The sequence below is a fragment of the Myxine glutinosa genome, chromosome 10 (genome assembly GCF_964187855.1).
Source record: "Myxine glutinosa chromosome 10, kmMyxGlut1.1, whole genome shotgun sequence".
NCBI lineage: Eukaryota > Metazoa > Chordata > Myxini > Myxiniformes > Myxinidae > Myxine > Myxine glutinosa.
In genome coordinates, this window is record NC_136270.1 from 71,712,078 (window position 1) to 71,727,892 (window position 15,815).

Below are 15,815 nucleotides of genomic sequence, written 5' to 3' on the forward strand. Positions count from 1 at the left end.
CCCTAAGCTTACTCGGCGGGGAGTCCACCCATCCCAGCATTCACTCGACCAATCACATTGTATCCCTCGATCTTTGCTCCCACCCACCCCAATATTTCATTAATGACCAATGACCAAAGACCAATCCCCACTTCCCTCATCCCTCCCACCTACACTTTGCTCAACCAATCCTACTGCTCTCCTCCCCTTTTCTTCATGCGACCAATCCCATATTTGCTCCTCCCTCTCCACTTTCTCCTCACACTTTCAGCCAGTATAAAAGTTATGACTAACTTCAAATGTTAGGATTTTCACTTGGTTTGTCGATTCTGTATGTTGATTTTCACTTCGGATTTTCACTTGGTTTGTCGATTCTGTATGTTGATTCTCACTTAGGATTTTTCACTTGGTTTGTCTATACTGTATGTTGACTGTATACTATGCATGCTGGTGTTTTGGTGTGACATTTCCTTTGTACATCTCTCCTGTACCAGGACTTTGACTTAGGATTTTGTTGTGTATCTGGCAGTGTGCTTTTCGTGCTTTACAGTACGTTCTTCTTGGTTTGATGAGGGTTTAATGTTTCTTGCTGTGTATTTCCTTGTAAACAAAAGTGATATCCTCCTCGGGAATTAAAATTTGTGATTCTTCTTCTGACAAAAGTTTTTGGACATTGAATTCTTGATTGATCTATTACATACTGTCTAAAAATCCACGAGAGCAGTCACAGGCACCAACTTCGGGCACCACAAAAACAACATCACTAACATACAAAGCATACATTAGATCAGTCATCAACTATGCCAGTTCATCTTGGGCCTCCAGCCTATAAAACACACACCTCAACACCCTACAGACCATACAAAACAAAGCCTTTCACATCATCACAGGTAGCACATCAACAACACCCATCGAGCACCTACACAGAAGTAACTAGAGCAATGTGACCATCGCCAATACACCTCCGCATAGTCCCACAACCGGTAGATGCCATCGTTCACTGTCCTAAAAATAAACAAGTTTGATTTTAATCCTTTCAACTGTTTTCAAGTATCACATTTTCACTAGTCATGACAGGTTTCACATCAATCGGTCAAACGGTTTCAGAGAAGGGATTTTTTTTAAATATCAGCTTTCAAGCTAATATGGCTGCCACACCACGTGACCTACAACATCATCATTTTCAAACTATATGAAACAATGGTGTTAGATGATATTAGTAAAATTTAGCATCGAGAGGGTAAGCGGTTTCAGAGAAATAATTATTTAATATTTTCCTTCAATCCAATATGGCTGCCACACCATGTGACCTATGATATTTTTGTGATAAACTTTTAATCGCCATGCCTAGTCAATGACACACGTAAAGTTTCGAGTTAATCGATTTGGTGGTTTGGGAGATGTTTTTAAAAGGTTTTAGGTTAAATCCAATATGGCTGCCAAACCATGTGACCTATGATGTCATAAATGTAATATTTCAATACAAATGGTCAGATCATGCACATGCAATTCCTGATTTTTAGTATAAGGAATTCAATTAAAACATTTTTGGCTGGTATACCACTTTACCTATGATGTCATCATTATCATGCTTTTGTTCGCCATTGGGAGTACTTGACAATGTGCCAAGTTTCAAAAAAAAAAATCCATTCAGCGGTTTCGGAGAAATAATTTTTTTAATTACTTGCGTTTAATCCAAGATGGCTGCCATACCACGTGGCCTATGACGTCACACTTATCATAAAACATTCTGCATGGGTGTCACTCCTACCCTGAAAGTTTTGTCTCAATCGGACATGTGGTTGCTGAGAAAAACGAGGTTTAGCCCGTACGGACGGACAACCCGAAAACATAATGCATCCGGCCACCTTCGGGGGCAGACGCATAAAAATGCTAAAAATCAAAGACCACTTCGACACGAGAGGTGTACAGTTCCTTGTAACGGCAAATGCCAAACCTAATTACCCATGTCACTTCATGTACAACCACTCACAGGCCCCTATATACATTAAAACTACACCACAAAAACACTACAGTGACATCCTTCTTAACACACCCCCCACCAAACAACGGAAACTAAAAAAAAAACAAAAAAAACATCCAGACCCACATCACCATAAACGCAATAAACAACCTGGGCCTAAATAGTATCTTAAGCACAAAACTCCCACCCATCGATGACACAGAGACACTACTCCCTGGTCTGATCAGCATTCACGCCTTCGCTGTGGACACCACCCACAATTTTTACACTGCAACCATAGACTCGACAACACCTGCAACCAATGCCAGGCCGCTCCACACACAATAAAACATATTGTTACAGACACGACTTTGATGTTATGGTGGGCCGAGCGGAATGGCCGCCGTGTCCGCACAAGTTACCCGATTATACTCGAACGTTGACGAAGTCGCGCTACGCTAGGTCAATGAAGGAAAAGGACACAACGGCTGGGATTCAAATGACACGACACCAAGGGTTCAGTTCTCAAGACCTCCGGAGGAGGTTATATTAGGGCGGAAGGTCAGATTACAACGACAAGAGGGACAGCATAGAAAGGTAGGCACTTAGACACACTCTTATATTAGCCCCGACAGACGACAGATAAACGGGACAAAACTGACTCACACGGGGATTGATGGCAAGGAAAGCGGGTAGTCGATGGCTCAAGGTGCACTCTTGGCTCAAGGACAGAATCGACCCGGTCCGGTCCAGAGATGCAGTAGGTCTCACTCAGCGCTCGGAGGTGGTGACTGGCTCTTCTTCAAGCTGGGGGCGCATCTCACGTCACGTCCGGCAAGTCGCCGCGTATATCCGGCGGGGAGTGACACGCCCTCGGCTCGTTAGCTCCGCCCCAGATGGAATCGGCCCGTTGCTTCTCATTGGGTGCGTGCGGGGGGGGTTACCGGCTCCGCCCTTGACGAGGGGCTGACAGGGAGCCCCTTCGTGGTAACCCCGTCGGAGCGCATGGTCATGGCGGCTAACCGAGCCGGTGTGAGGACGCACACTCCCCCCGCGCCGCGCCGCCCCCATCTCCTCTGTTGTTGTAGTTGTAGTTGTAGTTGTTGTTGTAGTTGTTGTTGTAGTTGTTGTTGTTGTTTCATGGGGAAGATGGGAGGAGGTAAGGGGAGGTCCTAAACTCACTACTGGTGCCATACAATCACATTCTGGTGCAACGAAGAGTCAGAATTAATGGAAACGAGTCCTTAACTGACATAGACTAAGAATAACTAGCAAGATGTCCTATAGTTGTCTACGTGAGATGCGGTGAACCTGGGCACGACATTTAATGGGGGAAAAAGGGGAAGGTCGGTTCTACAGAGTGTTATTTACAGGCAATGGGACTAGGGAATGGGGGATTGGGGATAGTTGGGGAGTATTGGGGAAATAGGGGAGTATTTACAAGCGGATATTGAGGCCAAATGCCATATCCGCAACATTGCACCCTTCTCTACCCTCGGGGCGTCCCGACCCGATAAATTTTTACCTATTTTAGTGTGGCACTCAGATGTAGTTCCCTCTACTATTAACTCTACCCTGAGTGCGACAGTTTTACAGATGTTCACAAATGAGTAAATATGTCCCCCTGCGACGTTGCACCCTTCTCCTCACAGAAACACACCCACAGGATAACCGAATCCGGAAAGAATTCGCAAACTAAACATACAGCCGGTAGGGAGCATTATTTACAAGACTACGCTGATATTTACACTACGATCCAGGACCTGTTTTTGGAGGAACACATGCAGATGTTATGCATAGAGAGAGCACGCATGCCAGCATCGATACACCAACCCACGAGTGCTCTGTGGCCTTACGGCCTTTAATAATGTGCAGAGCACCCCATCCAAGCATCAAAAGCACCACCCCATAACACAGTCAGCACCATCCGGTGCACCAATAAAGTGTTTATAAATCACCGGTGGTGTCGCAGCCGGCCGATGTTCTGCCGCTGGTCTTGCCTTCGTGTGGTGCACTTGGTGGTCTTGCCTCTTTCAAAAAAAATAAAGAAAGGCGCCAACCGCGTCCATTTCTTATTTGTGGCCGTCAGGGGGCCAACTATTAGTGGTTCACCTTGTATGGCATAGGTGCCACGTTGACCCATAGGTCCATCAACGGGTGGTGCTTGGCCGCAAACGAACTGCGGTCCATTGTGGGTGGCCACCAAAATTGCGGTCCATATGGTGTATCGATCCAGGCAGCAAGCAGCGAAAGTGCAGGCCCACAACTGCGTAGCCAGCACCTCTCTCTCCTCTCTCTCTACCCCAAAGCCAGATCCTCGGAGGTGGGAGACAAAAGAAGCAGACAAGTGAGTAAAGTGGTAAGGGCGCAAAAGTGCACGCAATGCAAGGTAATGCACACTGGGGGCACATGGGAACCAGGTGAGACAGGTACGTTCCTACCGTACGCCCCCCCCCCCCCCCCCCCCCACCAGGTAACCTACATGGCCCCTCCCTTACCCCTTACTGTATCCACACAACACAACACTACCCATAAACATCTACTTTACAAATCAACAAACATCCCTACTGTCTTCCCCGTTCCTCCCATATACCAAATTCGTCTTCTCTCCCTCCTAACCAATCAAATTTGCCATTTTCAACTCTCATCAAAATTTGCCATCTCCAACTGAACATCAAAATTTGCCATTACCAATTCATCATCAGTCCCTCCTAAGGAGGGAGAGATGGAATCACCCCAATGTCTCATCCACGTCGTGATGCGTCTCACCAATCCAACAGCAATCCTCCTTCCTTCACAAAACAAAGAAAACACAGGTGTGGAGTCATCATCATCACCTCAGGTAAGTGGCTGCGTATGGTGCGACAGGTTCATCAATCCTAACTATTTCCTAAATGACTTTAACAACTTTACACTACCCGGGGTCTTTCTCCAGCCAAACCATTGGCCCTCTTACACTATGGGTTCTAAAAACCAATTCCCATTGGCCAAACTGTGGTGCTTTTCAATTTGGGGTCTCACTCCCCCGATTCATCTCCCGGTGCCCTCGCACAATTTCTGGGCTGTGGCGTGTACCTCTCCCAGTGGGTCTACCCACCTGCACACCTCCACCACTGCAGTTGCCTCCGAGCTTACCTGCTCCTCACCCTAACCTAACTACCTGGGGAAGGCCCTTTGGCGCTCTCCCCACTCGGTGCCCTCTCTGGCACTGGGCTACCCGGGTCCGTCCTCCGGATCCTCAGGCCCCATCCACAATACCATTCTGTCACCCGCACCACAGATGCCAATATCCAACCACAATTTACCTGTACCCTCTACCTAACACTTACACTACCCGCCCCGGGTATCCGTGATGGGGGTCCACTCTTCCCCCATTCACACCTTCGCACCAGGCACACCACTCCGTACCACTTACTCCAACTCTCTCCACACACCTGTACTTGCACACCTGTGCTCTCACACCTGGTGCCACCTGCACCCTTCTCTCCCCAAGCGCATTCGCGCTGATCCACAACACTCATTACTCACACACTGCTCCACACACTTGTCCAGTTGCACACCTGTGCAATCACACCTGTTCAGTTGCACACCTGTGCAATCACACCTGTTCAATTCTCACACACACGGCATCATCTCAGCTACTACTCCCTTCTGAAACTTGCGCTTCCCAGTCGTCCCTTTAAACTATTGCGCTCCCTCGTCATTATCATCTACACTAAACTACCTGCGTCCCCACTACAGGTATCAGTCACTAACTAAACTTAACGTTACCTAATGTCATCTTCTAGGGCCCTATCAATATAACCTAACCCACCCGGGCTAGTTTTCACTGCCATACACCCCATAAGCTATAGCTCCTTTGCCCCCACCATGGGAAGGGTGGCAGGGATGCCACCCTTACCCACCGGGCCCATCACTCACGACCAATTTTGCACATGAAATTTCAACAAATCAAAAATTTGCCAATCACTGCCCATCATCTGCCAATCATTACTGCCAATCCTTTGCCAATCATCAAATTTTGTTTTTCTCTAATTTTGGGTCCAAAACACTAACCTCATCACCCAGTCTCCTCACTAATGCCTCTCGGTGCGCCAATTCCTGTCCAAAGCCCGGCTTCGTAAAGCCAAGCCATGAATGCGGGTTGTCCTGTGCCAGCGGCTGGGTGCGTCCGGCACTCGGTGCAGGGACGGGGGCTTACCCGGGCCGAGATCCCAAGCACCACCTCGGCGTGGAGCCATCCCATGGCTCGATCTCGACCTGCCGGAATGCCTCAACAAAAAGTGGTCGCCATGACGACCCTTTCTATCGGGCTGCCCGCTCCGCCTAGTGGAGCACGGACGCGGCCGTTCAAAGCGAGGCCCAGCACGCACCGAGGGCCCGATTCGGCTAAAAGTCGCTCTAACCTCTAAACCGGTTACCGTCGATGCTTCACCTGGACGCTTACACCCCGCAGCCCGTTCCTTGCTCACACATCCAGCCGTTCCCATGCTCCTCGTACCTTTCCTTACACACCCAGGTACCCTCATTCCACTCACAGCCTTGGTCACACACCTGACCACCGAACACTTTGGCACACATTCGTTGGTCGCACACCTCACCAACACACCTCTTCGCGCCCCCTCCTCTGTCACCTCCTCTGTGACAATCACAGGTGTGCTCTCATTCGCACACCCAACCACGTGCCTCACTACCAATTCCAGCGTGCATTCCCACTCACGCTCTACCATTCCAGGTGTGCATCCTTTCTCACCTGTCACAACCCACTCACGCTCCTTGTCACTCTCACTCCTCTCACCTCCATTCTTGACAGCGCACTCTTTCCTCATGCACCTGTCCGTCACACACCTTTCTCGCGCACACTCTCCCGTTACACCCTCTGTAACACTCACCACAGGTGTGCATTCTTCCTTGCCTTTGACAGCGCACTCTTTCCCCATGCACCTGTCTGTCACACACCTTTCTCGCACACACTCCTGCGCACACTCTCCCGTCACACCCTCTGTAACACTTACCACACCGCGCTTCCATGTGCTCCCTCGCACACGCGCTACGACCGACTCACTCACTCTCGCCAGCACCCTCACTACTCCTTGGCACGCACTTTTTCCTCACACACCCCAGAGTCGGACTTTCTCGCACACCTCCTCTTTCGCACACCAGACCTGTCGCACACTTCACCAACGGCCTCTCACGAACACCCGGGTCCATCTCGACCCCCAAGCTTCTTAAATCACCTGGCGCATCATACGCACGACCATATGGGTCACCACTTACACCGGGTCCTCTTTCTCTTCGCTTCTCCTCCATCACCTGCAAATCCCTCATCCGGTTAATGAGCACATCATCACGATCCAAACACAGACTTTGGACCAATTCTTTTATCTCCTCTTTTATCTCTTTCTTATCCCCTCTCCGTCGCTTCTTAATTTCGCTCACCCCTTCTTCCACTTCTTCTAATTTCTGCTTCACCTCTTTTATTTCCCGGTACGTCTCCTCAAGCTCGTCCTCCAAGGCTACCTTGACCGTTTCCATGTGCGTCCTCACCTGCCGGTCCTTCGTCTCCATTACCTCTATCACCTCGTCCAACCTCGTTGTCAGTCCCTCACGTACCATCTGACATTCCCTCTTCGTCGCTACCAAGTCATCTTTTAGTTCTTTCTGTGTCGCTTTTAAACCTCCTAATACCGCAGTGTTCCTTTGAACCTGCTCCACTAACTCCGTCTGTCCCACCGTCAGCTGCTCCACCTTCTGCGTCAGGTCCTCTATGCCCCCTTGTAACTTTACAGTCCCCTTTCTCACCCCCTTCTCCATGTGCTCCTTACAGTGCCTCACCTCCTCGCGCACTCCTCCGACCTCCTCACTCACTCCTCTTCTGATCTCCTCTCCCATCACTTGCATCTCCTGCCCAGATGCCACCCTCATCTGCTCCATTTCCTCCCTGTGAGCATCCAGTTTGGTTTCTACCCCCATTCTAACCCCCTCTATCTGCTGCCCCATTTGTTTAACTTCCCTTTCTGCTTGGTCCCTCATGTCCCTCAATTTGCCTTCCATCCTGTTTTCTAACCCCTCTAACCCCTTCTGCATCCCTTCCATTTGATTCTCTTGAGCGGCCATTCTGTTTTCTACCCCCATTAACCCATTTTTCACCTCTTTTATCCCGTTGTCTAACCCCTCACCGGTACCCCTCGCTTCGTCCCTCATTACCCCCATTTCGTTTCCCATTACCCCCAATTGGCCCTCCAATCGCTCACTCTGAGCATCCATTTGGTTTCTCAAACCTCCAATTTGGTCTATAAGGGCCCTCATTTGCAGGAAAAAAAGGTTCGAATCCACCAGCGTCACTGCTAGGGTCGCGGGCGTGGACGCCGTGGCCACCTCGTGCGCGACAACGCTATTTTGCGACCCTGCCGCCCTCACTGCTTCGCTCTCCTCACGTCCCTCAATTTGGTCCTGGACCGACCCTGCCTCACTCTCCCCTACCGGACCCCAGCTGTCTTGATCCGCCATAGCGCGACTTTCAAAATTCGGGTTTTTATTTTCATAAAACAAATTCAAATTTCGCCGTTATAATTTCGAGTGCGGGAAACGCGCTCCGGATCGAATTCTACCTCCCAACACCAATTGTTACCCTAGTGGTACAATTGGTGTTCCAAAATTTGGGCCTAATAAATTTAGTCCCAGGTCCGAATCTGACACTCCTGACACCAATTGTTACAGACACGACTTTGATGTTATGGTGGGCCGAGCGGAATGGCCGCCGTGTCCGCACAAGTTACCCGATTATACTCGAACGTTGACGAAGTCGCGCTACGCTAGGTCAATGAAGGAAAAGGACACAACGGCTGGGATTCAAATGACACGACACCAAGGGTTCAGTTCTCAAGACCTCCGGAGGAGGTTATATTAGGGCGGAAGGTCAGATTACAACGACAAGAGGGACAGCATAGAAAGGTAGGCACTTAGACACACTCTTATATTAGCCCCGACAGACGACAGATAAACGGGACAAAACTGACTCACACGGGGATTGATGGCAAGGAAAGCGGGTAGTCGATGGCTCAAGGTGCACTCTTGGCTCAAGGACAGAATCGACCCGGTCCGGTCCAGAGATGCAGTAGGTCTCACTCAGCGCTCGGAGGTGGTGACTGGCTCTTCTTCAAGCTGGGGGCGCATCTCACGTCACGTCCGGCAAGTCGCCGCGTATATCCGGCGGAGAGTGACACGCCCTCGGCTCGTTAGCTCCGCCCCAGATGGAATCGGCCCGTTGCTTCTCATTGGGTGCGTGCGGGGGGGGGGGGGGGTTACCGGCTCCGCCCTTGACGAGGGGCTGACAGGGAGCCCCTTCGTGGTAACCCCGTCGGAGCGCATGGTCATGGCGGCTAACCGAGCCGGTGTGAGGACGCACACTCCCCCCGCGCCGCGCCGCCCCCATCTCCTCTGTTGTTGTAGTTGTAGTTGTTGTTGTAGTTGTTGTTGTTGTAGTTGTTGTAGTTGTTGTTGTTGTAGTTGTTGTTGTTGTTTCATGGGGAAGATGGGAGGAGGTAAGGGGAGGTCCTAAACTCACTACTGGTGCCATACAATCACATTCTGGTGCAACGAAGAGTCAGAATTAATGGAAACGAGTCCTTAACTGACATAGACTAAGAATAACTAGCAAGATGTCCTATAGTTGTCTACGTGAGATGCGGTGAACCTTGGCACGACATTTAATGGGGGAAAAAGGGGAAGGTCGGTTCTACAGAGTGTTATTTACAGGCAATGGGACTAGGGAATGGGGGATTGGGGATAGTTGGGGAGTATTGGGGAAATAGGGGAGTATTTACAAGCGGATATTGAGGCCAAATGCCATATCCGCAACAATATCATGGAAGACTGCGCGGTCGTGGCGTCATATAGGCAAGAACACAACATCTTCGATGTGAGGGATCTATGGGTCGCTCCTGTAAGATTGATCGGCTATCTCTGTGCCACTGGTCTGTTCAATCACAACTGACAGGCAACACAACAACAACAACAACAACAACAACAACAATCATGTACAAGTCAACTCAATCACGCAAAAAAAGGCTTGAATGTCCCCAAAGCATTGGTCTGGGCTAAATCCTAATCCTGACCATTATCAATGATCTCACTGACTCCCTGGAAAATCCCTTTTATCTATTTGTTGATGACTCCACCCTCTGCCGTGACATGCCTCATCCTTCAGACAGGCAGGCTGCAGCCTCTTCCCTCTCTTCAGACCTTGACAAAATCAAAAGGTGGTCAAACACTCGGAACATGTCTTTCAATCCTGACACATCTCACACTCTCACTATCACTCTCAGAAAGGACCGTCTGCCAAACCCTCCCATCTACTTTCTTAACAACCCTCTTGAGTAAGTTAAGTTCCTCAAACTCCTGTTTCTCACTATCAGCCACAATCTTTTTAGGACAACCCACATTTCAAGGTTGGCCCCCAAAGCCAGCCACTAACTGGGCATTCTCCATCGTACAAAGTCCGACCTTGGTACACCTGAACTCCTATCCACTTACAAGGCTTTCATCCACAGCGTGATGGAGTTTGACGACTGCTCTCCCCCTTGTCTGGCTGCCATGCCTTGCATCTTCTTCAGCTTGACAACTTGGAAACAAAGGCATTTAAAATTGATGAAAGCGGAGTCTTCGGGCCTATCACTTCGCCAATGCAGACAGGTCAGTGGTCTCTCTGTCTTCTACCACCTCCTTTGTGGTCTTGCACCCCCTACTCTTTCCGTGCTTTGTCCCCCTCAGGTTTCTGCCGGGCTCACACGGTCCATCCTCATCCCCCTTCTGGTAAAACCACATATATCCAGGATCACTGTTCACCTCCACTCATTTGTTCCTCTGTTTTCCCACCAGACTTCCACATCCTCTTCAATCTCATTCTTCCCTCGACCTCTTCAAGACAGCTGTTCAACACCATATCAGATCATCCCCAATCCAAAACAATGATCGATAACTATCGTTAACCCCAACCCCTCCTCCTTCCAAATTTCTAGTTGTCCCTCCTGAGTTTTTACCTCTGTCTCCAAAGGTGGATGGAGGTTATGTTTTCACCCCTGTCGGTTTGTCTGTGAACAAAATATCTCAAAAAATTGTGGGCAGATTCGGACGAAATTTGGCAGAGTTGTAGCGTATGTGACAAGGACGAAATAATTAGATTTTGGTAAAGATCCGGATTCGGATCCGGCTACTAGAATTTTTTAAGTGATTCTTCACCATTGGGAGATGGGGCCAAAAACGATATATAGCAGGATAACTCAAAAAGTTGTGGACGGATTTGGACGAAACCTGGTGGAGACGTTGTGTGTGTGACAAGGACGAATCGATTAAATTTTGGTGAAGATCCGGATTCGGATCCAGCTAGTAGAACTTTTTAAGTGATCTTCACCAATGAGAGATATGGCCAACCAGGTGGAGGTATGCTCTCGACTGAGTGCAGTTCCAGTTTGGTTCTGTATCCATATTGTCCACCCCATGAATCCTCTCCTTCCCCACATTCCGCCCCACACCCAGTGCCTGTCTCCCTCTACCTCAACCTTCAACTCGGCAGTTGGCGTTTCCACCCCCCCACCCCCCTCCCCACACCCAGTGCCCGTCTCCCTCTACCTCAACTTGGCAGTTGGCGTTTCCACCCCCCCCTCCCCACACCCAGTGCCTGTTCCCCCCCCTCCCCACACCCAGTGCCTGTTTCCCCCCCCCCTCCCCACACCCAGTGCCTGTTTCCCCCCCCCCTCCCCACACCCAGTGCCTGTTTGCCTCCCCCCCTCCCCACACCCAGTGCCTGTTTCCCCCCCACTCCCCACACCCAGTGCCTGTTTCCCCCCCCTCCCCACACCCAGTGCCTGTTTCCCCCCCCCCTCCCCACACCCAGTGCCTCTTCCCCCCCCTCCCCACACCCAGTGCCTGTTCCCCCCCCTCCCCACACCCAGGGCCTGTTCCCCCCCCTCCCCACACCCAGTGCCTGTTCCCCCCCTCCCCACACCCAGTACCTGTTTCCCCCCCCTCCCCACACCCAGTGCCTGTTCCCCCCCCCTCCCCACACCCAGTGCCTGTTCCCCCCCCTCCCCACACCCAGTGCCTGTTCCCCCCCCCCCTCCCCACACCCAGTGCCTGTTCCCCCCCCTCCCCACACCCAGTACCCGTTTCCCCCCCCCTCCCCACACCCAGTGCCTGTTTCCCTCCCCCTCCCCACACCCAGTGCCTGTTTCCCCCCCCCTCCCCACACCCAGTGCCTGTTTCCCCCCCCTCCCCACACCCAGTGCCTGTTTCCCCCCCCCTCCCCACACCCAGTGCCTGTTTCTCCCCCCCCTCCCCACACCCAGTGCCTGTTTCTCCCCCCCCTCCCCACACCCAGTGCCTGTTTCTCCCCCCCTCCCCACACCCAGTGCCCGTCTCCCTCTACCTCAACTTGGCAGTTGGCGTTTCCACCCCCCCTCCCCACACCCAGTGCCTGTTCCCCCCCCCCTCCCCACACCCAGTGCCTGTTTCCCCCCCCCCCCTCCCCACACCCAGTGCCTGTTTCCCTCCCCCCCCTCCCCACACCCAGTGCCTGTTTCCCCCCCCCCTCCCCACACCCAGTGCCTGTTGCCCCCCCTCCCCACACCCAGTGCCTCTTCCCCCCCTCCCCACACCCAGTGCCTGTTCGCCCCCCCTCCCCACACCCAGTACCTGTTTCCCCCCCCTCCCCACACCCAGTGCCTGTTCCCCCCCCCTCCCCACACCCAGTGCCTGTTCCCCCCCCCCCCCCTCCCCACACCCAGTACCTGTTTCCCCCCCCCTCCCCACACCCAGTGCCTGTTCCCCCCCCTCCCCACACCCAGTGCCTGTTCCCCCCCCCCTCCCCACACCCAGTACCTGTTTCCCCCCCCCCCCTCCCCACACCCAGTGCCTGTTTCCCCCCCCCCTCCCCACACCCAGTGCCTGTTTCCCCCCCCTCCCCACACCCAGTGCCTGTTTCCCCCCCCCCCTCCCCACACCCAGTGCCTGTTTCCCCCCCCCCTCCCCACACCCAGTGCCTGTTTCTCCCCCCCCCCTCCCCACACCCAGTGCCTGTTTCTCCCCCCCCTCCCCACACCCAGTGCCTGTTTTCCCCCCCCCCCTCCCCACACCCAGTGCCTGTTTCCCCCCCCCCCTCCCCACACCCAGTGCCTGTTTCCCCCCCCCCTCCCCACACCCAGTGCCTGTTTCTCCCCCCCTCCCCACACCCAGTGCCTGTTTCTCCCCCCCTCCCCACACCCAGTGCCTGTTTCTCCCCCCCTCCCCACACCCAGTGCCTGTTTCTCCCCCCCTCCCCACACCCAGTGCCTGTTTCTCCCCCCCTCCCCACACCCAGTGCCTGTTTCTCCCCCCCTCCCCACACCCAGTGCCTGTTTCTCCCCCCCTCCCCACACCCAGTGCCTGTTTCTCCCCCCCCTCCCCACACCCAGTGCCTGTTTCTCCCCCCCCTCCCAACACCCAGTGCCTGTTTCTCCCCCCCTCCCCACACCCAGTGCCTGTTTCTCCCCCCCTCCCCACACCCAGTGCCTGTTTCTCCCCCCCTCCCCACACCCAGTGCCTGTTTCTCCCCCCATCCCCACACCCAGTGCCTGTTTCTCCCCCCCCCCCTCCCCCCGTGTTTAAGCTTGATTGAAGTTTTCTTATTTCATGACCATTTATATGGGACAAGGTACAACAAATTGTTATTGTTATTTATGAAAATCTTTCAAGTTGCAGGTGTGCGTTTCCAGGCTAACCTCGTCCGGCAGGCTTCGTGTCCAACACACCGGTGTACCAAAGCATAATTTAATAATAATTATTATTATATATACACATATATTCATAATAATCAATCGCGTCATTGTGTGGGTCACGAAAGAAATATTCGGAGTACAGGTGGAACGTGTAGTGTACCGTCATGTCGAAGCCGGTTTCTCCGTTGTTGAGTTCCGCGGGCTCGGAAAAAAATGAACGCCTGACGCCGGCCGTCCCAACGTCCAGACGACGAGGTCGATCCGCCTACCCGTCGACGCCAGGCCGGCCGCGTCGATACTTGTCCCATAGAACACGGAGAATCGGACGAAGCCTCTCTCTGCCGTGTACTTTAACGTTGAAACCTCGTCCTCGACGCATTTCCTACAGACAAATCGACTTTCAATAAATCACACAAAATCATTCTTTATCTCAGTTTCGCAACTTACGTGGTGTATGAAGTGGAAAAAGCTAATTTTCTCCATAACCCGATCGTTTGACTGTAACTGTGTAAGTTATTTGCTAAAATTAGCGCTTAGAACTCCCGGTGAAACCGCGGCTGTTACACCGCCACCATAAATAGACATTTACAATACATCGCAGCACAATGGAATATCAAGGCTATGCATCTTATTATGTTCTTCATATATATTACAATTAACAGCACAACGGACAGCACGATTTCTCTCGTTCTAACCTGTCTCAACCCGCAGTTTCGTACGGTGCCAGTAAGATTAAGAACGAGCCGTGTCTGAGAATGAAGCCTTGTTTCCGGTTATATATGTATGTTGAGGAGCTATGCTCCAACGCGAGTCGGAAGGATTGACGCGACCAAAGACGGAAATTCGTCCGAGTTGCTTTATTGCACGTATCAAACTCGGGTACTCTGAAAAGCCCGTTTATCGGGCAGCAATATATATACACATTTATGCCGGAGCGTTTGCCCGGGAAAAGCGAGACCGGGCATGCCCGGGCGTCAAGGGCGAGTCCTGGAAAGGCGAGAGCGGGCATGCCCGGGCGTCCTGGGCGAGCCCTGGAAAGGCGAGAGCGGGCATGCCCGGGCGTCCTGGGCGAGCCCTGGAAAGGCGAGAGCGGGCATGCCCGGGCATCCTGGGCGAGCCCTGGAAAGGCGAGAGCAGGCATGCCCGGGAAAGACGAGACCGGGCGTGCCCGGGAGGCTCGGGCGAGCCCGGGAACAGCGAGTCCGGGCATGCCCGGGAGAGGCGCGTCTGGGCCTGTCCGGGCGGCCTGGACGAGCCAGGCATGGTGATTGCTCCCTGGCCGCGTCCTTGGTAGGTGCAAGGCGATTGTGTACACCCAGCGGTAACCGCTACACACGCCCCTCCAGAATCGACTTGCACCGGCAGGGTCAATTTAAGGGGGGTCCTGATGACCCGGCCGAAGCGACCCCTGGAGGGTCGTGGGGGGGGGGGGGGGTCCGATGTGGTGGTGGGTGGTCGAGCGGGGGGAACTGTGGACGGGGGGCGGCCTCGCCGCGGAGGAAGGGCCATCCGTGGTGGTTGGTCCACGTCCACGTGCGCCGGCTTGAGGCGGTCCACTGAAATCCAGTCCGCCCGGCCGCCGAAGTCGATGACGAATGACTTGTCGTCCCGTCGCAGGACCCGGAAGGGCCCGTCGTACGGCGGCCGGAGTGGCCCCCGGTGTGCGTCATGACGCACAAAGACGTACTCCGCTGTGCGAAGCGCCGGGGGGACGTAGGACTGGGGGCCACCGTGGCGGGACGTTGGCACGGGGCAAATCGTCGGGCGGCCTCCTGGAGGTCCGAGCGCTGGCGAGCTGCGGACCAGGGACTGGTAGCGTCGGGCACGAACTCGCCCGGGACGCTGAGCAGCTGGGCGTAGTCGAGCTCGGCGGTGGACGCCTGGAGGTCCTCCTTGGGGGCCGTGCGGAGGCCCAAAAGGACCCACGGCAGCCGGTCGGCCTAACCGTCGTCCTGAAGGCCGGCCATGAGCGCGGCCTTCATGGAGCGGTGAAAACGCTCGCACAACCCATTGGCTTGGGGGTGGTAGGCCGTGGTATGGTGGAGCTGGACTCCCAGGTTGCGGGCGACCGCGCCCCACAGCTCGGAGGTGAACTGCGGACCGCGGTCCGAAGAGATGTC

The 15,815-nt window shown here is 53.3% G+C and overlaps 1 protein-coding gene across 4 annotated transcripts in view; it reads right to left on the bottom strand.

Moving 5' to 3' along the window:
- LOC137434113 (uncharacterized) overlaps positions 1–14,237 on the bottom strand; it is an 82,008-nt gene extending 67,771 nt beyond the window's left edge. The window contains exon 1 of one of the 4 annotated variants that reach the window (XM_068126795.2): positions 13,856–14,237. In XM_068126795.2, coding sequence (XP_067982896.1) covers positions 13,856–14,003 — 148 coding nt within the window. In that variant the 5' untranslated portion in view covers positions 14,004–14,237. Of the gene's footprint in view, positions 1–4,054; positions 4,295–13,855 lie in introns of those variants that run through there. The other 3 variants (XM_078785758.1, XM_068126796.2, XM_078785759.1) reach the window with 3 other exon arrangements.
- Positions 14,238–15,815: the final 1,578 nt, after the last annotated feature.